Below are 27,901 nucleotides of genomic sequence, written 5' to 3'. Positions count from 1 at the left end.
GGACTTGGCAGCAGCATGAGGAGGCGGTATAGGGGCCCATGGCAGATTAGGGGCCTGGCAGCAGCTATGGGAGGCCCGTAATCTGCCAGCACCCTATGTCAAAAAATTCAACACACCAGCAGTGTGAGGAGACCTGAAAGTGGCACATGGCAGAGTGTGGCGATGGAGACAGCAGCAATGGGAGGCCGTACAGGGACCCATGACAGACTCTGGACTTGGCAGCAGCATGAGGAGGCGGTATATAGGGGCCTATGGCAGATTAGGGGCCTGGCAGCAGCTATGGGAGGCCCGTAATCTGCCAGCACCCTATGTCAAAAAATTGAACACACCAGCAGTGTGTGAGGAGACCTGAAAGTGGCACATGGCAGAGTGTGGCAATGGAGACAGCAGCAATGGGAGGCCGTACAGGGACCCATGAGAGACTCTGGACTTGGCAGCAGCATGAGGAGGCGGTATAGGGGCCCATGGCAGATTAGGGGCCTGGCAGCAGCTATGGGAGGCCCGTAATCTGCCAGCACCCTATGTCAAAAAATTCAACACACCAGCAGTGTGAGGAGACCTGAAAGTGGCACATGGCAGAGTGTGGCGATGGAGACAGCAGCAATGGGAGGCCGTACAGGGACCCATGACAGACTCTGGACTTGGCAGCAGCATGAGGAGGCGGTATATAGGGGCCTATGGCAGATTAGGGGCCTGGCAGCAGCTATGGGAGGCCCGTAATCTGCCAGCACCCTATGTCAAAAAATTGAACACACCAGCAGTGTGTGAGGAGACCTGAAAGTGGCACATGGCAGAGTGTGGCGATGGAGACAGCAGCAATGGGAGGCCGTACAGGGACCCATGAGAGACTCTGGACTTGGCAGCAGCATGAGGAGGCGGTATAGGGGCCCATGGCAGATTAGGGGCCTGGCAGCAGCTATGGGAGGCCCGTAATCTGCCAGCACCCTATGTCAAAAAATTCAACACACCAGCAGTGTGAGGAGACCTGAAAGTGGCACATGGCAGAGTGTGGCAATGGAGACAGCAGCAATGGGAGGCCGTACAGGGACCCATGACAGACTCTGGACTTGGCAGCAGCATGAGGAGGCGGTATATAGGGGCCTATGGCAGATTAGGGGCCTGGCAGCAGCTATGGGAGGCCCGTAATCTGCCAGCACCCTATGTCAAAAAAATCAACACACCAGCAGTGTGAGGAGACCTGAAAGTGGCACATGGCAGAGTGTGGCGATGGAGACAGCAGCAATGGGAGGCCGTACAGGGACCCATGACAGACTCTGGACTTGGCAGCAGCATGAGGAGGCGGTATATAGGGGCCTATCGCAGATTAGGGGCCTGGCAGCAGCTATAGGAGGCCCGTAATCTGCCAGCACCCTATGTCAAAAAATTCAACACACCAGCAGTGTGAGGAGACCTGAAAGTGGCACATGGCAGAGTATGGCGATGGAGACAGCAGCAATGGGAGGCCGTACAGGGACCCATGACAGACTCTGGACTTGGCAGCAGCATGAGGAGGCGGTATATAGGGGCCAATGGCAGATTAGGGGCCTGGCAGCAGCTATAGGAGGCCCCTAATCTGCCAGCACCCTATGTCAAAAAATTCAACACACCAGCAGTGTGAGGAGACCTGAAAGTGGCACATGGCAGAGTGTGGCGATGGAGACAGCAGCAATGGGAGGCCGTACAGGGACCCATGACAGACTCTGGACTTGGCAGCAGCATGAGGAGGCGGTATATAGGGGCCTATGGCAGATTAGGGGCCTGGCAGCAGCTATGGGAGGCCCGTAATCTGCCAGCACCCTATGTCAAAAAATTGAACACACCAGCAGTGTGTGAGGAGACCTGAAAGTGGCACATGGCAGAGTGTGGCGATGGAGACAGCAGCAATGGGAGGCCGTACAGGGACCCATGAGAGACTCTGGACTTGGCAGCAGCATGAGGAGGCGGTATAGGGGCCCATGGCAGATTAGGGGCCTGGCAGCAGCTATGGGAGGCCCGTAATCTGCCAGCACCCTATGTCAAAAAATTCAACACACCAGCAGTGTGAGGAGACCTGAAAGTGGCACATGGCAGAGTGTGGCGATGGAGACAGCAGCAATGGGAGGCCGTACAGGGACCCATGACAGACTCTGGACTTGGCAGCAGCATGAGGAAGCGGTATATAGGGGCCTATGGCAGATTAGGGGCCTGGCAGCAGCTATAGGAGGCCCGTAATCTGCCAGCACCCTATGTCAAAAAATTCAACACACCAGCAGTGTGAGGAGACCTGAAAGTGGCACATGGCAGAGTGTGGCGATGGAGACAGCAGCAATGGGAGGCCGTACAGGGACCCATGACAGACTCTGGACTTGGCAGCAGCATGAGGAGGCGGTATATAGGGGCCTATGGCAGATTAGGGGCCTGGCAGCAGCTATAGGAGGCCCGTAATCTGCCAGCACCCTATGTCAAAAAATTCAACACACCAGCAGTGTGAGGAGACCTGAAAGTGGCACATGGCATGAGACACTGTGGACCTGGCAGCAGCATGAGGAGGCGGTACAGGGGCCCATGGCAGATTAGGGGCCTGGCAGCAGCTATAGGAGGCCCGTAATCTGCCAGCACCCTATGACAAAAAATGGAACACACCAGCAGTGTGTGAGGAAACCTGAAAGTGGCACATGTTTGAGGCATGATTCATGGCGGATTTAGTCAGTTGTGTCAGGAACTGGTGGTTTGAAATCCAGACTAATCCACGCCTGATTCATTTTCACAAACGTGAGTCTCTTCACACTTTGGGTGGACAGTCGTGTCCTCCGCGGAGTTACAATACCTCCTGCCGCACTAAACACGCGCTCCGATGCCACGCTACTGGCCGGGCATGACAGCCTTTCAAGGGCAAATTCAGCTAGTTGGGGCCAAAGGTCAAGTTTCGTTGCCCAGTAGTCAAGGGGATTGTCTACCTCGGTTGGCAGGGTGCTGTCCAAGTAGGCCCAAGCCTGTTGTTTGAGGTCCTGCTCCAGGTCCACCTGATGCTGCTGCTGCTGCTGCTGCTGCTGCTGCTGCGGCTGGTTAGTAGTTTCCTCACTGCGCTGGTGAAGAAAGCTACTCATCATCGACTGCAGACTGAGGCAGCCGCTGCTGGTGGAGCTGCCACTGCTCCTACCACCCCACCCCTCCCCTGCTGCCATGGCAGCGGAACGCGAGCGCACAGGGCCCACAGTGTCTGAGGATGGACGTTGGCGCACAAAGGCAGAGACCAACTGACTACATAGGTGGTTTTTATAGTACGTTATTTTGGCCTCCCTCTCAGCAGGTGTGAAAAAGGCCACCATTTTTGAACGGTAGCGAGGGTCCAACAAGGTGGACAGCCAAAAGTCATCCCTCTGTCTGATGGTTATTATTCGACTGTCGCTACGCAAGCAACCGAGCATGCTATGGGCCATTTGTGCCAAGGAATGTGAGGGACTCCCTGCCTCCATCTCCACAGCATACTGCCACGGTGCGTCTGGGTCCTCTCTCTCCTCCTCCTCCTCCTCTACCAGATGCTCCTGCTCCTCCACTCCTGTCTGCTGAGTGGAAAAACCACCCATTTCCCTCAATAATTCCTGAGCACCAATGTCCTCCTCTACCTCCTCCTCTTCTTCCTGTCCTGCCCCCACAGGGGTCATGTGGCGTTGAGATCTGTGCGCCACGTCTACCGCACCCTGACCAGCCATTGTTAACAGCATTTGTTCAAGGATGTGCAACAGAGGAATGACGTCGTTCATCCCATAGTCCTGCCGACTCACGAATAGCGTGGCCTCCTCAAAGGGCCTGAGCAAGCGGCAGGTGTCACGCATGAGCTGCCAATGGCTGACATCGAAGTTACACAGGGGAGTACCTTTATCCGCTTGTAACATCAGGAAATCGGTGATGGCCTTTCGCTGCTCGTAAAGGCGGTCTAACATGTGTAGGGTTGAATTCCACCTTGTTGCAACGTCGCAGATCAGGCGATGATGTGGAATTCCGTTCTGCCGCTGCAGCTCAATGAGGGTGTGCTTTGCGGTGTAGGAATGGCTGAAATGCATGCAAAGTTTACGTGACATTTTAAGGATGTCTTGCAGTGGGATGGTGGATTTTAGGAACCGCTTGACAACCAGATTGAACACGTGAGCCATGCATGGCGCATGGCACAACCTTCCTTGACGCAGAGCAGACACCATGTTCTTTCCGTTGTCGGTCAACATGGTTCCGATTTTCAGTTTGCGCGGAGACAGCCATCTGTCGATTTCTCTGTTCATTACACTCAGAAGTTCCTCCCCTGTGTGACTACGTTCGCCAAGGCATACCAGGTGCAGAACAGCGTGACACCGTTGCGCCCTGCACATGTGATATGCCGGTCGGGTAATGGGACTTGGCACGGGGGTGGCGGCTGAGGACACGGCGGAAGAAGAGGTGGTAGAGGCGGACATCTTTTGTGGACCAAGGACGTGCAAACGTGGAGGCAAAAGCGGCGTGACCTGTCCAAGTTGCTGGTGCGGCTGTGACAGCACCACGTTCACCCAGTGGGCCGTAAATGACATGTACTGTCCCTGACCGTAGTTACAGCTCCACACGTCGGCGCTGCCGTGCACTTTGGCAGAGACCGACATGCTCAAAGACTGGCCCACCATCTCTTCTACATGTGAATGCAGGGCTGGCACTGCCTTTTTGGCAAAGAAATGACGGCTTGGCACTCTCCACCGCGGCGCGGCACAAGCCATCATTTCTCGGAAAGGTGCTGAGTCCACCACTTGGAAAGGGAGGGACTGCAGCACCAGCAACTTGGACAGGAGGACGTTCAGCTTTTGCACCGTCGGGTGCGTGCTCGCAAACTGTTGTCTCTTGGAAACGGATTCCAAGAAAGACTGCTGACGGAATCCGTGTAGAGGAGTAGCAGGAGAAGGAGCATCTGAACGAGCGGAAGATGCCAACGAGCGACAACTCCCCTCAGCAGAGGTGTTGGAGCCTTGACTGGCTGATGGAGGGCGATTGACGTCGGGTGACGGAGCAAGTAACGGAGCGGGTGATGGAGCGGGGGCTGGGGCGGGCAGAACCGCCGTATCTTTATCACGGTTTTCCCAGGCCACCAAATGGCGACGCTGCATATGCTGCCGCAACGCTGTAGTCCCAACATGGGCCCCCTGGCCACGCTTGACTTTCTGGCCACATAGTCGACATACGGCTACGTTTACTTCCTCGGGCGGCTTGACGAAAAATTGCCACACCGCCGAGTAGGAAACTTTGCCCCCGATACTCCTCACTGGCTGACTGCTACTTCCTCCGTGCACACCGGCACCACTACTGGCCGTGGTGGTAGGCTGCAGTGGAGCTGGTGCTCTACTCCGTGGCCGTTTGGCTCCACTGACACTGCTGCGACCCTGCTGCCTCCTGGGCAACCCACCGACTTTTTCGCTCGCTGCCAAGCTGCCACCCTCTTCTCCTGATGATGCGGAAGAAATTGCCTGATGACGACGAGGCTGCCAAGTGCGATCAACCTCCTCATCATCAAGTAGGGTCTCCGCCTCACTACTAGCCCCCTCGGCTGCGTCTGGGTCAGGAGACAGACCTGTCTCTAGACCGGCTACTGAGCCACTCTCCTCGCCACTACTTCTTCGCCTGGCTGCTGAAAAGGCGGATGTCTCCCCCCGTTCCTGACCGCCCTCTGTTAGCTCTTCCTCACTGTACAGTGGGGCTGAGCCCACAGCATGCGATACTTCGCTTGGTGAGGGAACACCAAAGGACAGGGGCAGGTAGAGGACACGTGATTTCAGTGGGCTTGGTCCCGGGCCATGCCAACTAACGGTTGTGTCTGACGTACCCACCGACCGTTGGCTGTAGGTGTCAGAGGTGACCTGGGAAGAGGAAGACGACCGAGCCAACCAATCGACGACGGCAGGGTTGTCGGTGGAGACACGACCGCTGGATGACACCGGGAGCACTGGCCTCTGGCTGCGAATAGTGCTGCCTCGACCCCTTCCTCTGCTGCCACGTCTGCTCGCTCCTAAAACATTGCCTCCTCTGCCACTCCTCTGCATGTTGTCTGACATACTCTTTAATTCAACGATTCTGTGTCCCTGAGTAACAATTCTGTGTCCCTGAGTAACAATTCTGTGTCTGTCCCTGAGTAACAATTCTGTGGCCCTAAGTAACGGTTCTGTGGCCCTCAGTAACAATTCTGTGTCCCTCAGTAACAATTCTGTGTCTGTCCCTGAGTAACAATTATGTGGCCCTAAGTAACGGTTCTGTGGCCCTCAGTAACAATTCTGTGTCCCTGATTAACGTTTATGTGGCCCTAAGTAACGGTTCTGTGGCCCTCAGTAACAATTCTGTGTCCCTGAGTAACAATTCTGTGTCTGTCTGAGTAACAATTCTGTGGCCCTAAGTAACAGTTCTGTGGCCCTCAGTAACAATTCTGTGTCCCTAAGTAACAGTTCTGTGGCCCTCAGTAACAATTCTGTGTCCCTGAGTAACAATTCTGTGGCCCTAAGTAACGGTTCTGTGGCCCTCAGTAACAATTCTGTGTCCCTGAGTAACAATTCTGTGTCTGTCCGAGTAACAATTCTGTGGCCCTAAGTAACAGTTCTGTGGCCCTCAGTAACAATTCTGTGTCCCTGAGTAACAATTCTGTGTCCCTGAGTAACAATTCTGTGGCCCTAAGTAACGGTTCTGTGGCCCTCAGTAACAATTCTGTGTCCCTGAGTAACAATTCTGTGTCTGTCCGAGTAACAATTCTGTGGCCCTAAGTAACAGTTCTGTGGCCCTCAGTAACAATTCTGTGTCCCTGAGTAACAATTCTGTGGCCCTAAGTAACAGTTCTGTGGCCCTAAGTAACAGTTCTGTGGCCCTCAGTAACAATTCTGTGTCCCTCAGTAACAATTCTGTGTCCCTCAGTAACAATTCTGTGTCTGTCCCTGATTAACGTTTACGTGGCCCTAAGTAACGGTTATGTGGCCCTCAGTAACAATTCTGTGTCCCTGATTAACGTTTCTGTGGCCCTAAGTAACGGTTCTGTGGCCCTCAGTAACAATTCTGTGTCCCTCAAGTAACAATTCTGTGGCCCTAAGTAACGGTTCTGTGGCCCTCAGTAACAATTCTGTGTCCCTGATTAACGTTTATGTGGCCCTAAGTAACGGTTCTGTGGCCCTCAGTAACAATTCTGTGTCCCTGATTAATGTTTCTGTGGCCCTAAGTAACGGTTCTGTGGCCCTCAGTAACAATTCTGTGTCCCTCAGTAACAATTCTGTGTCTGTCCCTGAGTAACAATTCTGTGGCCCTAAGTAACGGTTCTGTGGCCCTCAGTAACAATTCTGTGTCCCTGAGTAACAATTCTGTGTCTGTCTGAGTAACAATTCTGTGGCCCTAAGTAACAGTTCTGTGGCCCTCAGTAACAATTCTGTGTCCCTAAGTAACAGTTCTGTGGCCCTCAGTAACAATTCTGTGTCCCTGAGTAACAATTCTGTGGCCCTAAGTAACGGTTCTGTGGCCCTCAGTAACAATTCTGTGTCCCTGAGTAACAATTCTGTGTCTGTCCGAGTAACAATTCTGTGGCCCTAAGTAACAGTTCTGTGGCCCTCAGTAACAATTCTGTGTCCCTGAGTAACAATTCTGTGTCCCTGAGTAACAATTCTGTGGCCCTAAGTAACGGTTCTGTGGCCCTCAGTAACAATTCTGTGTCCCTGAGTAACAATTCTGTGTCTGTCCGAGTAACAATTCTGTGGCCCTAAGTAACAGTTCTGTGGCCCTCAGTAACAATTCTGTGTCCCTGAGTAACAATTCTGCGGCCCTAAGTAACGGTTCTGTGGCCCTAAGTAACAGTTCTGTGGCCCTCAGTAACAATTCTGTGTCCCTCAGTAACAATTCTGTGTCCCTCAGTAACAATTCTGTGTCTGTCCCTGATTAACGTTTACGTGGCCCTAAGTAACGGTTATGTGGCCCTCAGTAACAATTCTGTGTCCCTGATTAACGTTTCTGTGGCCCTAAGTAACGGTTCTGTGGCCCTCAGTAACAATTCTGTGTCCCTCAAGTAACAATTCTGTGGCCCTAAGTAACGGTTCTGTGGCCCTCAGTAACAATTCTGTGTCCCTGATTAACGTTTATGTGGCCCTAAGTAACGGTTCTGTGGCCCTCAGTAACAATTCTGTGTCCCTGATTAACGTTTCTGTGGCCCTAAGTAACGGTTCTGTGGCCCTCAGTAACAATTCTGTGTCCCTCAGTAACAATTCTGTGTCTGTCCCTGAGTAACAATTCTGTGGCCCTAAGTAACGGTTCTGTGGCCCTCAGTAACAATTCTGTGTCCCTGATTAACTTTTATGTGGCCCTAAGTAACGGTTCTGTGGCCCTCAGTAACAATTCTGTGTCCCTGATTAACGTTTCTGTGGCCCTCAGTAACAATTCTGTGTCCCTCAGTAACAATTCTGTGTCTGTGCCTGAGTAACAATTCTGTGGCCCTAAGTAACGGTTCTGTGGCCCTAAGTAATGGTTCTGTGGCCCTCAGTAACAATTCTGTGTCCCTGAGTAACAATTCTGTGGCCCTAAGTAACGGTTGTGGCCCTCAGTAACAATTCTGTGTCCCTCAGTAACAATTCTGTGTCTGTCCCTGAGTAACAATTCTGTGGCCCTAAGTAACGGTTATGTGGCCCTCAGTAACAATTCTGTGTCCCTCAGTAACAATTCTGTGTCTGTCCCTGAGTAACAATTATGTGGCCCTAAGTAACGGTTATGTGGCCCTCAGTAACAATTCTGTGTCCCTGAGTAACGTTTCTGTGGCCCTAAGTAACGGTTCTGTGGCCCTCAGTAACAATTCTGTGTCCCTGAGTAACAATTCTGTGTCTGTCCCTGAGTAACAATTCTGTGGCCCTAAGTAACGGTTCTGTGGCCCTCAGTAACAATTCTGTGTCCCTGAGTAACGTTTCTGTGGCCCTAAGTAACAATTCTGTGGCCCTCAGTAACAATTCTGTGTCTGTCCCTGAGTAACAATTCTGTGGCCCTAACTAACGTTTCTGTGGCCCTAAGTAACAGTTCTGTGGCCCTAAGTAACAGTTCTGTGGCCCTAAGTAACAATTCTGTGTCCCTGAGTAACGTTTCTGTGGCCCTAAGTAACAATTCTGTGGCCCTCAGTAACAATTCTGTCTGTCCCTGAGTAACAATTCTGTGGCCCTAATAACGTTTCTGTGGCCCTAAGTAACAGTTCTGTGGCCCTCAGTAACAATTCTGTGTCTGTCCCTGAGTAACAATTCTGTGGCCCTAACTAGCGGTCTGCCTCTCTTGAATGACTGGAGGCAAATGAAGAATTCTAAAATGGCCGCTATTTATAGCTCGACCATTACACAGTGCTGGCTGCCTGGCTGCTGATTGGGTAATGCGATCACATGTCATTAAGGAATGCATTATGGGTCAGCGCGCCTTGTCTGCGCGCCTTCCCAGACATCCCCGTTCCGTCGCCGCACATGTCTGCCGCCATTTTAGGAAAAATTTCGATTCGCGCGTCCGAAGTAGCCTATTTTTCGGATTCGGCGAAATTTTCCAATATTCGACTCGAATTCCACTTCGCCTACTTCGATTCGCTCATCTCTAAATACTTTATATATTTGGGTTCTCTGTCTATTCTGAGCCTGTTTTGGAAACACAGCCCCTGCTGACACAACTGTTAAACTTTGACCAGGAGAACCCCCTGGCTTTGAACCACAACGTAATCACACAGTTTAAGGTGCACAAACATTCTGATTGTATTGAGGTCAGGGTATAAGGAGTACAAGCACAAAAGGAATGACAATAAATGTGCATAAAAAAATAAAAGGTTCAACAGACTGGTCAGATTAGCACAGATTAGCCCCAATCCTTATTTTCTCTGATGCCCTTCAGATGCTCCTGGCTCCACCCCCCCCCCCAACTCCCCTACCACTACATTTGAATTCAAACTACTAACCTCTGTAAACACATGTTAATCATCAAAGCAGTTAATGAGCTAAATATGTGAATAGATGGCTTGCTGAAAACTAAAATACACAAAAATAGAATGCTAATGAGGCGGCAATGGCAGAGTTCCCCTTTAATATGGACCAATGTGGTAGCACCCAGCTAGTGCAGAGTTCTCCTTAAATATGTAAGGTTTTAGCTTGCAGAGTTGAGCTAAGCTCCTACCCCCACATTTCCTGGTTTTTCTAAATTAGCAGGTGACACTCTGAACAGAAACCGCAAATATCCTGTGTATTGCTTTTCACAGTTACAAGAAACGTCAAGAGGCAAATATATGCTTTGTGACGTAATCGCTAGTATATACGCTTGTAAGAAGGGTATACAATTCACTTAGCAGATTAGAGCAGCATGGGCCACCTGCTGGGTCAAAACAGCGCTGTTTTTAATAAACCAGTTGTTTTTCCTCAAGAAGTCCGTGTCCGGAGTTTTACCTGAATTTCAAAAAATTGCTACAACACTGTCTTTGTCTGTCAAGATGTTTAGACATTCACATGATTGCCCCACAATTATAAGTATATGCTTCTGTAGTGCTATCCTTAGAGGAGCCACTGAATTGTTTTGTGATTTCTCTGCACACCTGTTAGATGACACACATAACTCACCCAGCACTTACTGACACACTAGTGTTGGCCATTCATTATACAAATTTCTTGAGATTTACCAAAAACCATATAATATGAGGTTAAACATAAACACTTTCAGTTGTATCCAAATAGGCAGGCTCTTGCACTACATAGGTGAAGGTAAATCTAAAGGAAATTAGGAAGAAATTGGACAGAAAATTGTAAGAAAATTGCATAGTGTATGGCCAGCTTAGGAGTTATTTCAAAGAGTTTATTAGGCCTATCATAGCCTAAAAGAAGAGATAATTAGCAGGTGTACTTGTATAGATGGTCAATAAGACAATAATGTTAGTCTGAAAGATGTGGTTATAGACCTGCAGTATTCTGACTAACAGTAATTAACAGAACTGAACTTCATTTATTTAACTGAACTTCATTTACTCATCCACAGATATCGCCCAAATCGCCCACTCCGCTCCTCCCAAGATATCTTCCTCTCTAGCTCGCTCATCACCTCCTTCCACGCTCACCTCCAGGACTTCTCCAGAGCCTCTCCCATCCTCTGGAACTCCCTACTACAGTATGTCCGGTCAGCCTCCACCCTGTCTGCCTTTAGGCGATCTTTGAAAACTCACTTAGTTTCCTGTGTTAAAAGTTGTAGGTGAAAAAGTTCCCAGTCTTTAAGGCAAGGTCCCATGTGATGAGCCATCTCTTTGCTTTTCTGAGCTCTCACCCGTTTGTGGTCAGCTACGGCAGGGTTCTAAAATATATAAAACAAAGTGAGCGCTCCTGTTAAAAAAGTAAAAGTAAGCAGCTAATAGCACTAAAGGAGATCACAACCACCTCAAGTAAATAAATAAATAAAGTGCAGCGCTAAAAATCAACAAGCAGAAAGTTCAATCTTTAAAATTCGTTATCAAATGTTCGTAAATTATTTCAATCGATACAGTAATATAGTAGACACAGCTATGAGGAATCCGGAAGAAATGGCAGAAATGCACACTCACCGACCGCGCATAGGAAATGCGCATGGGTGTATTAAATTCCACAGATGTCGTTCTCCCTCGGGAAGGGGTGTCATCAAACGATGATCTGCTGGACTCACAGGGCCTCCTGAGGATCGGGATGGATCAACTGGGTGAAGACTCCCTCCAGGTGAAGGCTTCCCTCCTCTGGATGTAGTATGTATTGGAAGCTGTGTCTGCTAACTCCTCAATGAGAGGCAAAAAGTGGTAGAGTACCCATAGTGTAGTATGTCAAAATTTTATTAACCACTTGAGCTCCTGAGGATTTACCCCACTTAATGACCAGGCCTCTTTTTGCTACTTGGCGCTGCACTAATTCAACTGATAATTGCACGGTCATGCAATGTTGCACCCAAATGAAATTTACGTCCTTTTTTTCACACAAATAGAGCTTTCTTTCGGTGTAATTTGATCACCTGTGTGCTTTTTATTTTTCACGCTATAAACAAAAAAAACGCCAAAAAGTTTGAAGAAAAACAATATTTTTTATTTTCAGCTATAAAAAATATATAGTAAACTCAAAGTTGGTTATAAATTTAGGCCAAAATGTATTCTGCTACATGTTTTTGGTAAAAAAAATCCCAATAAGTGTATATTGATTGCTTTGTGTGGAAGTTATAGTGTCTACAAACTATGGTATAAATACTGCAATTTACGCCATTTTTCTGCTATACAGCACTGCGCTAGTTTAACGGACAATTGCGCGGTCATGCAATATGGTAGATAAATGAAATTTACATCCTTTTTTTCCCCACAAATTGAGCTTTCTTTCGGTGGTATTTTATTGCCTGTGCGGTTTTTATTTTTTGCGCTATAAAAAAAAAGTCGGACAATTTTGAGGAAAAAAAAACAATATTTTGGACTTTTTGCTATAAAACATGTCCAGTAAAAAAAAAAATGCAAAAATCAAATTTAGTCATAAATTTCTGCCAAAATGCATTCTGCGACATGTCTTCGCTAAAAAAAACCCCAATACGTGTAAATTAATTGGTTTACGTGAAAGTTATAGTGTTTAAAAAAGGGTGGGAAAGATACTGGGATTTTTAGGGTTTTTTTTATACTAATAATGGCGGCGATCAGCGAATTATGGCGGCGATCAGGGACTTATGGCAGCGACCAGCGACTTATGGCGGGACTGCGGGACTGCGGCGGACATTCTGACATTGGGGGGTACTGACTTGGGGTCACTGACATCCCCAAAAACACTAATACAGTGATCAGTGCAAAAAAAAAAAATTCCTCATAGCTGTGTCTACTATATTGCTGCATCGATTGAAATAATTTACGAACATTTGATAACGAATTTTAAAGATCGAACTTTTTAGATCAAACTTTCTGCTTGTTGATTTTTAGCGCTGCACTTTATTCATTTATGGCAGGGTTCTGTTCAGCTAGCAGCGCAGTTTCTTTATTTTCACCCCTCCTAGCTTTATAACTGTCCCGTCTTTTCCCTCTCAGCAGCCTGCAGACACACACTCCCCATCAGCCAATCACCCTCCTCCAAGATTTATCCAGACCCACCCAAGATGGCTGCCCCCTGCACTGAATACACTCCACAGACAAGCATTGCAAAGTAGTCTTCTTAAAGATGAATAAAGAAAAAGTGCTCCTGCGCTTATTGATATTTTCCACTCAACAACACAAACTAGATCTGATTGCAGCAGTCTTCTAATTGTGTAAAATTGTCACAAAAAAATCAAATTAAAAAACAGATGAACCACGCATGTCATAAGCATGTGCACATTTTAGACATATCATAAACCAGTCCCATAATTAGTGTAAAAGAAAGTGCTCATGCTTGTGTTCAACAGATGTTCAACAAAAGTTCCCCACATGGACTGATACTCACCCTCATTCCATGACCATCTATCTCTAGAGTGGTCATTAACACTTTTTGGGACAATCCCAGTAAGCCAATGGTCCCCGGATCCTTTAGCCTGTGATCATCTATCCTTAAGGTAGTCCGTGACATATAAGGAACAATTTCCAAAAAATGTTTGCTGTCTCCACAGCTTCGCAAGCAGTAAAGAAATGTGTGACCATATATGAAGAAAAAGAAGAGGACATCCCAGAGTGTAAAATTGCTTGGCACCTTTATTGGGGGTAATTATATGAATATACACTCAGAAGAAAAGTGCCTATAGCCCGGCACCTGGTGTACTCAACCTTTTTGTGAGTTAAAGATAGAAGCCGCTGACCTGATCGCTCCTCAGAGCAGCGTGCGTTCCACAGGGCAGATGTGACGTCAGCGGAAGTTGCGTCATCAAACCTCGACATTGGTCATGGAATGAGGGTGAGTGTCAGTCTATGTGGGGCACTTTTGTTGAGCACAATGGAGCACCAATCAGAATATTGAATACAAGTTGAACACAAGCACGAACACTTTCTTTTACACTAATTATGGGACTGGTTTATGATATGTCTAAAATATGCACATGTTTATGACCATGCACGGTTCATCTGCTTCTTAAAGATGGCTGCTGCACCTCTGCATTAATGAATATTTAGTTTAACCTTGTCCACGCTGCAGAAGGATAATACAGCAGCAACAAGGAAAGACGTTCCACAGCAGTTATTAGCTTCAGTTCAGGGTACCCTTTTGTTTGTGGAGTTTACTTTGGTACATGAAGGGAAAGTTAAAGTATCTCTAAACCTAAATTGTAATTTTGGTCATTATATGTAAAACTATGGTATCTACCTGTCTGTATAAGCTAACCAATATGCTGTGATTGTTGGTAAATACCTGGTTGATCCTGCTGCTTTACTCAGCTTCCTATTCAGAGTGGCAATGGAATAGCAGCTGATTCTGTGTATCTTCCATTGCCATTCTCCGCCAAATTCCCCTTCACAAGCTGTGCATTGGCAGTTTCAGCTCTGGAAGCTGCCCCACATGACTAGTTTTATCATCTTTCCAGACAACTCTAGCAGGTTCCCCAACATCTCCTCCGTCTTCCTTTTTCTCTGCCCTTTTTGAAATTGTATCCCATTGCAGGGCAACCCCAGGAATGATTGAGAGAGTCTGGTAGCTGCCCCTTATGTGACCTCTTCAGGCTACACAAGAGGTTTCTGCCATTCTCCTTCCACCCCTCTTGCAAAATGGTCCAGACCAGGGGCGGACTGACAACCCATGGGGCCCCCAGGCAATAGGGGATCACGGGACCCCTGTGTCCTTGCCCAAACACAGAAAAGCCTATGAAAAAGGTACCAGGGGCATCTCATGGGGCCCCCTAGTGACCCTGGGCCCTTGGGCAGTGCTCGAGTTTCTAAATGGGCAGTTCGCCCCTGGTCCAGACAAGATACCGAAGGTCACATGACTGCGGCAATGTGTACATAATATAAGGTTTTTAGAAATAGTATTTTGCTGTTGTTTGTATATGCTAAATCTGCTGCATTGGGTTCACTGACACTTTAAAGCAGTATTAAGCCCAAATCCAAAAATGTAATATTTTAAATGGTTTGTTCCAACCATATAAATTGATACATCTGGAAGAGAGCTTTTCTGTTGAAAACCACAGACTTACTGGTAGGATCACCAGATGCAAACAAAAGAAAAAAAGCCTAAAAAGAATAAATGCAGCCATTACATCTCAAAATTAGTAAACTGCAATAAAACGAATGTGTGTTTTTCGGTTTAATACTGCTTTAAGCAATACAGGAACTTTGATTTTAATCTTGTATATTACTTCTGATAAAATGTGAGATTATTTTAATTATACCTTGCTTAGGCAGAATTTTACTGTATCCTTTTTTCACAATAATTCTGACTCACTGAAGATTGGCTTATCTAAGAAATAACGTATAGTTATATTTTGTAAGATATATTATCATAGTTATTGCCAACAGATTTTCAAGGTGAAAAGACCAAAGTTTAAGCTGGAAATTGCAGAAGATTTGCAAGAACATTTGTGAACTTGCATACAGTTTGCATAGCGGATGAGTAGTTATAGTAAAGCCAAGCATGGGCAATTGATTTTCCCAAAGGGTCACATGAGAAACTGGGACTGTTATGGAGGGCCAACCTTAGTCCTACTCAATATTAATCTCTTCCCGACCACTCTATAGCAGAAATATTGCTACAGGGCGGTACGAGTGTGCAAAATCACGTATATATACATGATTTTGCATTTCCAGGTAGGGTATGTGTGTGAGGCACGTGAGTTCCCTACCCGTGACGCCATTTTTGGCTGTGGCTGTCAATCACTGGGTCCCGGACGGAGATTACTCACTGGTGCCCGGTGATTACTGAGCATATCCGACGGGGAGGAGAACTGTTTGTAAACAAAACAGTTCTCCTCCCTGTCAGCTCATGCACACTGCTTTGCATGGCTGTGCACAGCACAGCCATGCAACGCAGTGTGCTTACAGTGAAGCACACAGACAGCCCCATGGTGATACAGCACACAGTTAACCCTTTGATCTCCCCAGATGTTAACCCCTTCCTTTTCAGTACCATTTCAGTGTCAGTGCTTTTTTTTTTAGTACTGATCACTGTATTGGTGTCACTGGGGATGTCAGTGACACCAAGTCAGATCCCCCTAGTGTCAGAATTCCCGCCGCAGTCCCGCGTCCCGCTATAAGTTGCTGATTGCCGCCATTACTAGTAAAAATTAAAAATAAAAAAAAATCCCAGTATATATACCGCCATTTGTAAACACTATAACGTTCACGTAAACCAATTAATTTAAATGTATTGGGATTTTTTTTTAGCAAAGATATGTAGCAGAATACATTTTCGCCTAAATGTATGACGGATTTTGATTTTTTCTTTTTTTACTGGACATGTTTAATAGCAAAAAGTCAAAAATATTGTTTTTTTCTCAAAATTGTCGGTCTTTTTTTTTATAGCGCAAAAAAATGTAAAAACTCACAGGCGATCAAATACCACCAAAAGAAAGAAATGCAGCCATTGAGAAATACTGTGCCAGCATGTGACCTTTGTGATCATTCACAGATTTCACACGTAGTAAGCAATGATGTCAGAAGTGACATCTTGCTTACTACTCTTCATGTGATCACTGATTGGCCAATCAGTGATCATATGATCGGGACCTAACACAGGTTCTGTACAACAATCAGTGTTCCGCTGTGTCCTCTGGACACAGCGGGCACCAGATCACAGTGCACAGGGACCGCGCACAAGCAGGGAAGCAGGAGGACATTTATAAGTGGCCACCCGCTGCTGCATTGCTCCCATCCAACCGTTTATATACATGGGCCGGACAGGAAGTATTTAAATCGTGCCACACAGCTTATAATAAATGAGTAAAACATCATACAATATTACAAGTGCCCAAAGCAAAGTAGTGTAGTGAACAGCCCATAATAATACCTAAATAGCCCTGTGCCACAGTCTTATAAAAGATTAACCTCTACTATCATCAAATCCGGGTGCTCTGCCACCACAGACAAACTGCACCCGGCTTACCAGAAAAAAAGACCCCAAGAGGTCAACGGCACTTGTAGGATAAATTCCAAAAATAAGTCTGGTCACATTGCAGCAGGAAAGGCCCCCTTTGCTACCCCTTTACTTCAAGTGTTACTAAACCCACAACAGTAAAATGAGTCCGTGTATGTAGTAAATCATGCTTGTTATACTCACTGTGGAACCTAAGGGGTTAATCCTCGGCATTGTGTAAAAAGGCCATTTGATCCTGACTTCTCTGCTCCTCCTCTTGTTCAAATGTCCACAACGATAAGACAGACTGAACCCATAGCCCTTCTGTACATGCTCAGTTTAGTGTGTAGTGTATTGCTAGAGAGGTTTTTTTTGTACTTGGGAGAGTGCATGTTATCAGCACAGGACCAATCAGCACTGCCCAGACAGAGGTCAGGGGTTTTGCATCCTCCTAGAGTGGAAAGAAAACTCCTCCTACAAGCTTTGACCAGTGCCCTGCTGAACACTGATAGAAGACACAAGATTGCTGTAACTGCTGATGAAAAAAGGTATTTATAGTGTTTGTTTTGTATGCTTTGTATCATACGATTTGTCATTGTTTGTATGTTTCTTTCAACATGCTTAATAAAAACTTTGGTAAAAGAAAAAAGGTATTTAGCAGTTTATATTTACTAAAATAATTGCACTTTCATGTTCTGTGCACTGTGGGAGACCAGATATAGTGAATGCAAGGTCCTGGGTTTAGTAACACTTTCAGATATATGCCTGAGATAAGGTAAATACATTCCAAGCAATGGCTCCAGAATATTATGTAATTCACCATAGGAAAGAGAGTGGAGGAACCATAGTGCATTATCCTTTATAATGCATTTTATTAAATTCAAATGTAGTCCCAAGGATTATAATAGACACAACACATATAAATGGCACTCCATTCAGCTGAGCTTCAATGATATCAGCACCAAAGTGCCACCCTACGCATTTCATCCACGCAGACGTCCTCAGGGGGACTTTTTTCCCACCTTCCTTCAGCAAAGAATATAAATGCTGCTGAAATGTAATAAATTGGTCTTATTTCTGGTTTAAAGGGAAACTAAAGTGTTTTTTGGTCAATTGTATTTATTTTCTTCATACATATACATTTATAAACTGATATTTTTTTCATTATGTTTAATATTTGTATAAAGTTCTTATATTACAAACCTGTAAGCATTCACTCTAAACTTCTGGAGGACAGAGAACCAGATTTGCCCTTACCACCAGCTGGCTACAAACGAATTAACCCAAAATATGTACAGTATTTGCAATATTTCATATTTACCTGACTTCAAATAAACAATATGTTTTTTTACTTCTAATATTCAATATGTTACACTTAATCCCTAATGAGCTTCTCTCATTTGTTTCCTTTCAGTCTGTTTTATATACTATTTAAAGCATTTTGGTATATCTGTTTGATAAGTGTAAAAAAAAACCCCATTGCTCTAATCAGAAATGCAGAGCTGTTATGTGTCTTCTGTACACTTCCTGTGTTAAGAGCCCTCCTAGTTCTTATCTTGGACTACAGAAGGATTAGCTTTTATATTGTAGAGATATGAGTGTGGGAGTGGCTCAGTGGTTCAGCAAAGCACATTTGGCAATGCTGAGAACACTGTGCCCATACAAATGTTGTGTGTTGTCAGCACACAACAGGGTTTAGGAGGTGAGTGCACTGAGTGGTGGGGAATCAGCAGAGTGGGAGATCAGAGCAGGAGACCAGCAGAATGGAGGATCAGAAGGAGATTAACAGATCATAGTTTCAGCAGAACAAAAGGATCAGCAGTGGGGAGTGAAGGTAATAAAGACAGGAGGAATTACTACTGGTCAAGGGGGGCCTAGGGGATGGGGGGTGTATTTACCGAGGAGGGTACTACTGAGCAGGGGGGCTGGTGGGGAATATACTACTGAATGGGTGGGGTACTACTGTGTAGAGGGTTTGGGGGTATGGGGAACGTGAGCAGACAGCAGGAGGGGTGGGAGTGTACTACTGAGTAGGAAGCTGGGGGTGGTAATATGCTACTGAGTGGGAGGTACTACTGAGCAGAGGGGGGGACGATGGGGAGTGTACTGCTGAATGGGTGGGATACTACTGAGCAGTGGGGTACTACTGAACAGGGAGGGTGTATTGCTGATTGGTGGGGAGCAAAGCGATAATGTTTCACTGAGTGGAGGGGAAGTACAACTGAGGGGGGAATTAACTATTGAGCAGGGGGTGCAATTGAGCCAGGAAAACATTGATTTGTGGATCTGCTGAGCCAGGAAAATGCATAAGGAAGGATATACTAAAGCTGGGGAACCTCTAATCAGGAGATCTATTGGGCCAGGAAACTAATGAGCTGGAGATCTGCTGAATGGGGGTACTAATTAGCCTGGAAACTGATGAGTGGGGGTACTACTAAGCCATCAAAAACACACACACACAAAATTAGGTTTTATGAGGTTACAATCTCTTTCAACTCCTGGGAGAAGCTGCCTTATCTCGGTTACGAGGTGAGAAATTACATATGCTCTCTGGCCGAGGGACTCTGTCGATCTTGCGGGGCTTTGTAGCTCTGGGCCCCCTGCTGCTCTACCTGCCAGTGACTTTTAACACACACACATCTGTCACTGTGCCTCTCAGGAAAGGAGGGGGAAGGAGAATAAAGGATAAAGGAATACTTTTAATAGAAAGGGGGACTCTGCGTCCATCTCCGATGAGCAAGTTTGCTACACACGTTGGTTCCCACAGCTGCTCTCCACCATCAGCCGCTGGCATTTGCTCTGCATTACTTGGACCCTTCCTGCCTAACTCTGCATAGGACATAGAGCCGCTCCAGTTGGGATTCTTATAAGGGATGATAAGTGTGATGCTTTCTTTACCTGATGGGAGTGCGTACATGTCTTTTATTCATTTGTTTTATTAAACTGCTACACTCAGATGGTGGCACCCTTTGCATTTCTGCTTACATTTTACAGTTTGCCCATGCAGTTGTTTTAGGAAAACAAATCCAGCCTTCCTCAATCCTGTAAAAATGTACTGTATGTAAAAATCACTCTTCAAATTGGTAAGTGACATTTAAATATTTATAAAAAATATCCTCTGCCATGGTACAAAGTATAAAATAAGTGTTAGAGGCAGGTGAGAAAGGCAGATAGTACATTTAAAAAGCAAAAATGCAAGAGACTAAATATCAGGTAACAGTAACCTTGAGCAAAGTAATAAACATTCTAAGCAACTAATGGACTTTGTAAGTCTGTAATTGCAGTGGCTTGTACCTTCTTGCTTTGATACACAGAGTCTGGGAGGAGACTATTATCTCTGTATAAATAGTGACTCCCTGTGTCTGTATAAAATATTAAGAGAAGGCAATGGGTGAGAATATAACGGCATGTATATTACACCTGAGCAGTTCCCGGTTTACTGCAATAACATAGCCCAGATGAAGAAGTAGATTTTAGTTTCTTACTTTTGTTTTTAAAATTCCTTCAACAATCATTGTCATAGTAATTTGCCTGTCTCATTATGTCTCCTGCTTTACTGGGTTAGGTTGGCGATTTGAAGCAATATATTGGCCCCTGGCAGCCTGTATCCTGTGCCTGTTCTCAGTATTTGCCGCTGATGAACCTCAAAAAGTAAGACTTCAAGAAGGTGAGATTTTATCTCATTTTGCATCACTAATGAGTAACAATATATATAAATGTTGAGATTATTATGAGACTGGTTTACTACTATTAATTGTGTGGTTTTAAATCAGAAAATCACTTTAAAAGATGTCTCTTTAGTATGTTAATAATCCGGATAGTTAATTATTATATCCATTCAGTGAGGCAAAATGTATTAGGAACACAGTTCACAGTATAAATGACTGCAATATCTGACCTAAAATTGGTACAAAAAGTAGTCACATAACACTACAATATCAATGATCAATGTTCTTCTACTTGGAGTTCATCATTAAATACTGAACATTGGGTGGGTGGCAGTTGGAATTACACTTAGTGTTGCATGTGGCAAAAGGGGGGGTGGGCAAAATAACATCTGCCAGTGAAATTTGGAAATGAAATAGAAAGTTAAACTGCATTTGGGGCTTCATTAAGGAGAAATCTGGTATTATACCATTGTTTTTATCAGATGCATTATGCTAGAAATTACTTTTAGGCCCCTTTCACACGAAGGGTCTGACGAGATCCACCTGTCAATTTTTCAGGAGGACCTGACCAGACCCTCCATTCACCCCTTTGGCCTGGTGAGTATAAACAGACTTGTGTCTGTTTAGGCTCACCTACTTCCAATATGATCCAGACCACTACAAAAAACCTGAAAGGGATCTGATAAGATTCCTTGGGATTTCAGTCCAGCAGAGATGATTGTGATCACTACAGAAATTACAAGTTTCATGGATTTCTGGTAGAAGCAACAAGAAATGTTTTGCACATAAGGAACAGATAAAACAAAGCACTGAGAATGGTAAATTTACAAAGCAAAGGAAAGCAATCGGGGAAGCTCATTGTTAGTATTTGCTTTAAAGAATAACTAAGGGTAACTTTTTAAAACATTTTTTGAGTAGAATGGAGAGGGATTAGAACCCCATGTCACTTTTTATTGCAGTTTGTGCCCCCATTAGGGAGTTTCACCATCTCTGTTTGTTCTGTGTACAGCTTTCATTGAAAATGAAAGTGGAAGAAAATTCCAAATTTTGGGTTGTCCCCAGAAAAGTAATAGAGGGGAAATCTTCCAATGGAGAAGTTCTTGTGGCCCAAGAAACTGCCACAATTTGCAGGAATTTACTCTCACTTCCTGTTTAGCTAAGAGACAGGAAGTGAAAGGAAATCTCCGCATTGGGACACAGATGGCGAAAAAAAATTCTGAGAGGGGTAATAACCCTCCCTTACTCTATCCAAATTAAAAAAAAGGCTTATAATTCTACTTTAACTTAAATATGGTTCCTTTGGATTTTTTTAATTTGTTAATCATTCCTGTTCTTTGCTCCACCTTGTTAGATAAGCCAGATAAACTACATTTTTTTTTATTAAAAAAAATGATTTAATTCCAACACAAAATCAGAATTCTATTATATGCAAAATATGTAGCAATTTAGGCTTGAGGTTTTTTTTTTTGGGGGGGGGGGGGGATCCTGTGTGTTCTGGAAGTGAATCTATGAATATCACCAATGGGTGTGCAGACAGAAATAAAAAAAAACGTTTTTTATCTTGCGCATAGGCAGGGAAAGGTTTAGGACACCTGTCAGCTTGCTTTCCCTGTTTGTGTCCCAGCAAGGGTGATTCCCTTCCATTCCTAGCAACCGTGAAAGTGTGCTTCTGGGCTCTAACAACAAAAGGGAATATTAACCTGTGAACATTTAGCATTTGAGATTAAGAAGCTTAACACTTGCTATCAGCAAGATGCCGAGTCCATGAAAGGGTCAGATGGTCATTCCATCTTATACTAACACATTTGTCAAAATAAGATAAAATTGTGCGCTTCAAGGTTGTGACATTTATCTGTATGAGGCACCTCTCTGACCCCTGGAAGCAGTTGGGGGACCCCCAGTGGCAGGTTGGGCTGGCATTTTACCCTAGGTTGGAGGTCTGTGGTTGAATGTGGGGGACTGAGAAAACGTAGGGCGCCAGTAGTTTTAATATCTTTTATTTTATATATTTTATTACTGTAGTGTCATCCTTCTTTGGCTACTAGGTAAATTTAAACCTTTTGGCTCCATTTTGGGAAGTGGAGTGGCTGTTGATTGTTTTATTCTGATCAGGGTTCCTGAGCTAAGAGCTTGATTGCTTCCCTCTATCTTGGAAGAAGCTTCCAGAGCATAGTGAGGGAGATTCACATGATTGGTTTAATATTTATCATGCCCTAGCCAATCCCTGGAAGGGGGCATCCAGAAACTGGTTAGGAAAGGGATAAATAGACAGGAGGACTGAGCTGATTGTTCTTTCCTCGTCAGAGAATGTTCCTGGATTCCTAGGACTACTAGAAGAAGGATCAATGAGACAAGAGACTTTTATTTGGGCCTCAGTGATTGCTGGACTGAGGGCCTGAGGAGAATTGCTGAAGAGGTACACTTGCTAAAGGACACTGTTTCAGAGTCCTGGTCTGGAGAAGTACTTTATTATTCCCACTCACTATGGATCTATTTGTAGTGGCTGGGTGGCAGGCAGCTCCTGGGACTTTGCTGGGGACTGATAGATGTGCAAATCAGAAGGCAATCAGTAGCTAAAGATTGTTCTATGGTTTACAGGTGCAGGGCCCTAGACCTACCCACTATTTCCTGCTACGTCCAGAGAAGATACTATTGAGGAACTAGTGAGAAGTTTCTCCTCCTGTTTTGGGTGTTGATCATTTTAGTGTATCCTGTGACTCTAAACCCCTTCCTCCTGTTAAGCTCTTCTGCAATAAACCCTAAAAAGACTTGCCTTAGACTGAGCTTTAATTGTCAGTGTGTTTGGGACTGAGTATGTGAGACTGTCGGCCTCTGTACTATCTAAAGAAGATCTGTCTACTTTCAAAGGTCCCTCTGGGGGTAAGTGGTACATTTACAAGTGGTACATTACTTATCACACAAGGAGAGAGGGATAGGGCTGCAAATACCCCAAGCAACACTTAAAGACTTCCAGTTCTGCATCCAGCTGCTACAATGTAAGAGCCTTAAGCCGACACTGGCAACACTGTAGATAGCACCCCTGGCTGGTTCATAGAATTCTCTGTGTACTGGTTCCCATGCCTCTGTGTGTCCTTAAAAAACCTCCATACATCCTCCCAAGAGAGTCACCAGGCTCCCGCGAGAAAACCAGCTTCTTCCAGGCTCCTTCCTCCAGTAAGGTCCTCTTCCTGGGTCTTAAACTCAGTTCAGCTTCCCCCTTAATCAGACAGGACAGTATAAGTATTCGTAACCCAGCATCACTGTGGCATCTCATACTTTTGCCAGAGGTATCAGTATACATTCAGGCAGCAGAAAGAAACAACAGCAATATTGAGCTAGGGGAAAACCAAGTGAACAGATAATCTTCAAAACAGCTTGGGCTGACAAACACCCAGCAGGGCTAAATTTAAATGGTCACCCCTGTTAATACAAGGTGGCTACATGTGCATATGTATATTTGTGCACTTATACTTTTTGCTCTGAGTGACTTATAATTTATATATTTTTGTCTGCTCACCAATATGTACATAAATTGTCCATCTAGTAGAAGACTAAGCCATGCTTTTTAATTGCTATAAGAACACATCTGTATACAGATAATAAAGAACTCTTAACCTTCACTCTCAGTGTCAAAGTATTATCCCATCCTGTAACCTTTACTTTTCCATCATGTGGTACTACTGCAGTGCTGTGTGAGTGTGCACCTCAAGGTATATTGACTAACCCATTGTTTTCACTTTTTAGGGTTCCCCAGAGATTGTGATAAGCTGCCAAAGGAAAGCCCAAGTGGTGTTTATGTAATCAAGCCCCACACATCACCTCCACTGGTAGTCTACTGCCACGTGGATGAGGATGGTAAAGGTTGGACTGTAATTCAAAAGAACTCGCATAAAACTGAACTTACATGGCATGAATCCTGGACCACCTACAAGTATGGCTTTGGAAATGTGATGGAGGATTACTGGCTGGGCAATGAGTACATTCATCTTCTCACCTCTCAGAAGGTCTACATGGTTCGATTCTTACTAAAAGACAAAGCAGAGAAAGAGTGGCATGCCGATTATGATATTTTTAGTCTTGATAAGGAAGTTAACGGATATACACTCCGTTTAGGCAGGCACTCAGGCACTGCAGGGGACTTTCTTGCCACATTTGACTCAAACATTATCCATGACAACATGAAGTTCTCTACAAAGGATAAAGATCAGGACCGTTCCTCCAGTAACTGTGCAGCATCCTATAGTGGCTGGTGGTATGATAACTGCCATCTTGTCATGCTGAATGGCAAAAGCTACATCTATTGGAAGAATGTGTGTACTGGAGACTGCGCCCAATCAATGATTATGATCCGACCTACAGGTATTTGCTGAAGACAATACAAAAGAGAAATGGACTATGTGTTATAGCAGGAAACTGTGGAAGTTTTCAATTATGGCGAATAAGCACTACTCTGAATATGTTTTTTCTGCTCCATGAAAAGATTAGTAAAAAGCTAAAGGCACTATAGTTTGCAGCAATCATTTATACCAGAGATGCCTATATTTCATTATTTTTTTCTCACAATTTACATTGCTATGCTTAGCAGTAAATCAAAAGCCAATTGGGTAGCATTTACAACAATATGAACACTGCCTTAAGTTGTATATGTGGTCATTACCTGACTTCACTACTAGTAAAAGCAAGATCACTGTAATTAGTATTAATATGAAATGGCTTTATCTGAAATATTTGGCCATGTGTATTTGAGGACAAATCTAGCAAAAAGTCAGACTATACAACCAACCACTTCTTATATTTCCACTGCACTCCTTACTGTAAAAGGGCCTTAAGTTGAAAGGTGCTGAAGCAACTGCTCTTTGCTTAACCATTGAGAAAATTTGTCACCCGCACACTATGGATCTTTGCTATAAAGTCCAGTTTGTTATTGACAAAACCACATCACAGTGAAGATAGTGCAAGGTTTCTGGTGTCATGCAAAACCCTTTGTTGGGCATGGCCTGACAAAGGGGCCCTATATGGCCCTGGAATGCTGTACCATTATGTGATCTTCTCAATAAAAATTCAGACTATATAATAAAGATCCAAGGTGTGTTGGCAACATACTTCCTTTATGCAACCAACCAAATTGGGTTTACTGAGATAGTCTTAATGTCTTGCTGCAGGACCCAAAATCATATAATTATGTTTTTAATTTCCAACAGTGCATTTAAAGCAAAAATCAGGCATATGTAAATAGATATTCCCTTAACACACATATTGCTGCTCATCTGGTGTTCTTCAGTAAAATGCTACTTCAAGAACCTTGGGAATTGTCAACTTCAGGTCCCTTTGTCTGACTGATACATCCACGGAAGCTTAGAGCATAGTTCTCTAGTTCTCTTGTAAAAATATTTCAATAATCCAATTAAGGACACACGTGCATAACTATAAACTACTAGAGAGAAATAGGGTTTTGCTCCAGTGGGTTATTGTGGGTGCAAATAGGATCATAAAAAAGACAAGTCAAATGATTTTCAGTGAGGGTAGGAGCAGCTTTAATGTAAACATGTGAGCAGAAATATTACATAGAAACATAGGGGTTTATTTACTAAAGCTGGAGAGTCCAAAATCAGACTCCCTTCTGCATAGAAACCAATCAGCTTCTAACCTCAGCTTGTTCAATGAAGCTTTGGCAATGAAACCTGGAAGCTGATTGGTTTCTATGCAGAAGGGAGTCTGATTTTGGACTCTCCAGCTTTAGTAAATAAACCCCATAATGTCTGCCAATGAAGACTTTTTCTAAAAGGTCTGTTGTGCTGACCTTCGCCTAGACCATCGCCTTCACTAGACCATCGCCTAGTGAATCTCTGTCCTGGAATAGGTATGCAAGATGGGAATTCAGATTTTTTTTTCAGACTTCACTGGCTGCATGTTTGTTCCCGGACACTGACTTGCTAAGGATGACTTTTCCAGGACCCATGCCATTAGAAAAAAGTCAGCCATCTTCACAAGTTCACTTTAAACCAGAAAGAATATTGTCACAAAAACATTTTGTTCATATATTCTGCAATAGGTTCAGGTTGCATTAACACCTGCGAATGTGCCCTAGCTGTGATTAGATGCAAGAACCCCAGCGGGGGATTCCTGTGATTGGCTGCAAGTAGGCAGCCCCATTGGAAGCAATTGAAGGCTGCCATCCTTGCAGCTAATTGTGCCCATTTTGCATGTAATCTCCCAAGCAGTGATAATATGTGAGTGATTGGCCCTGGATATAGGCATTCTGGAACACTCGCATGCGATCGCTGCATGAGGGATTACATGCGAGTGGGCGCAATTGGCTGCAAGAGCCAACAGCCTCCCATTGCTTTCAATAGGGATGCCTTCTTGCAGCTAATTGCCAGAACCCCCTACTGGGGTTCTTGCATCTAATCGCAGCTATGGTGCTATTATAGTATAGTAACAACGTTGAAAAAGTGATAGGAAAATTGTAGAGGTGGCTGCTTGGCTGATTTGTGTTCCAGAATCTAACCACAACTTTTTTTTTCTTGCTTCACTTTCAACAGTAAACCTGTTGTGAGGAAAGTCCCTTTTACCTCTGGGCTCCAAGTCTATATTAAAAGAAAGGAAAATGGCAATAACATTTAATAGGGAACATAATGGAACTCTGCATCTTTTTTTGGAAAAGCGCTACATCCCATCAATCTCTACTTTAAGCAGAACTAAAAGTTTTATTTTTAACTATTTTATTCTGTTAATAAGTAAAATTCACTACAACGTATACATATTATGTGTAAGCATGTAGATTGTGTTGTCTTTGCATGTGTATATGTATATACCTTTATCTGCATGCAATTGCAAAATGCTAAAAAGGTCTATTTATTAAGCAGAGAATGTGACTTTTACAAACATTCCCTGGTGACTCTCATTGAAAACACTTTGGTCTGGGCAGTACTTCAGCACAGTTTGTGAAAGTCATAGTCACATGCTTTTTTAATATACCCTGAATGTGTTCTATTTGTTTCATAGTGTAAAGTGTGTAATATGTGATATTCACTTCAACTACTTCTAAATAAACTTTACGATCCAATGAGTACTGCATTTTTGAGTGTATGTAAAGACAGAACTTTTTTCCAGTTTAGGGAATGGTTAAAGTGACATTAAACCCTCAGACTTGGATTTAAACTGCATCTGAGCGCCACAAACAAAAATTGCTACTTGATTAATTTTTAATATTCAAAGTAAACTCAACCATCCATCCATGTCGCCATGCTTTATTTTGTTGAGAAAGCAGTTTGAAAA

General features: G+C 44.5%; 1 protein-coding gene across 1 annotated transcript; it reads left to right on the top strand.

The window, feature by feature from the left end:
* Positions 1 to 11,558: 11,558 nt before the first annotated feature.
* On the top strand, positions 11,559 to 27,692 carry LOC149440993 (fibrinogen-like protein 1-like protein). The gene is made up of 4 exons (XM_089657894.1): positions 11,559 to 11,690; positions 20,433 to 20,622; positions 24,368 to 24,982; positions 27,166 to 27,692. Exons 1-4 carry the CDS (start codon positions 11,559 to 11,561, stop codon positions 27,177 to 27,179), a joined length of 951 nt encoding a protein of 316 aa, XP_089514020.1. The 3' UTR covers positions 27,180 to 27,692.
* Positions 27,693 to 27,901: the final 209 nt, after the last annotated feature.

Source organism: Staurois parvus, unplaced genomic scaffold (assembly GCF_062004578.1).
Source record: "Staurois parvus isolate SC_StPar_1 unplaced genomic scaffold, SC_StPar_1.0 ptg001038l, whole genome shotgun sequence".
NCBI classification, from domain to species: Eukaryota; Metazoa; Chordata; class Amphibia; order Anura; family Ranidae; genus Staurois; species Staurois parvus.
This window is presented reverse-complemented; position numbering and strand designations above follow the sequence as displayed.

Bases quoted from the DNA above. Each gene is read 5' to 3' on its own strand.
- LOC149440993 (XM_089657894.1), top strand. From the start codon at position 11,559: ATGCGCATGGGTGTATTAAATTCCACAGATGTCGTTCTCCCTCGGGAA. The intron at 11,691-20,432 runs GTGAAGGCTTCC...AGTAGATTTTAG, and splicing joins TGGGTGAAGACTCCCTCCAG to TTTCTTACTTTTGTTTTTAA. The intron at 20,623-24,367 runs GTGAGATTTTAT...TTCACTTTTTAG, and splicing joins AAAAGTAAGACTTCAAGAAG to GGTTCCCCAGAGATTGTGAT.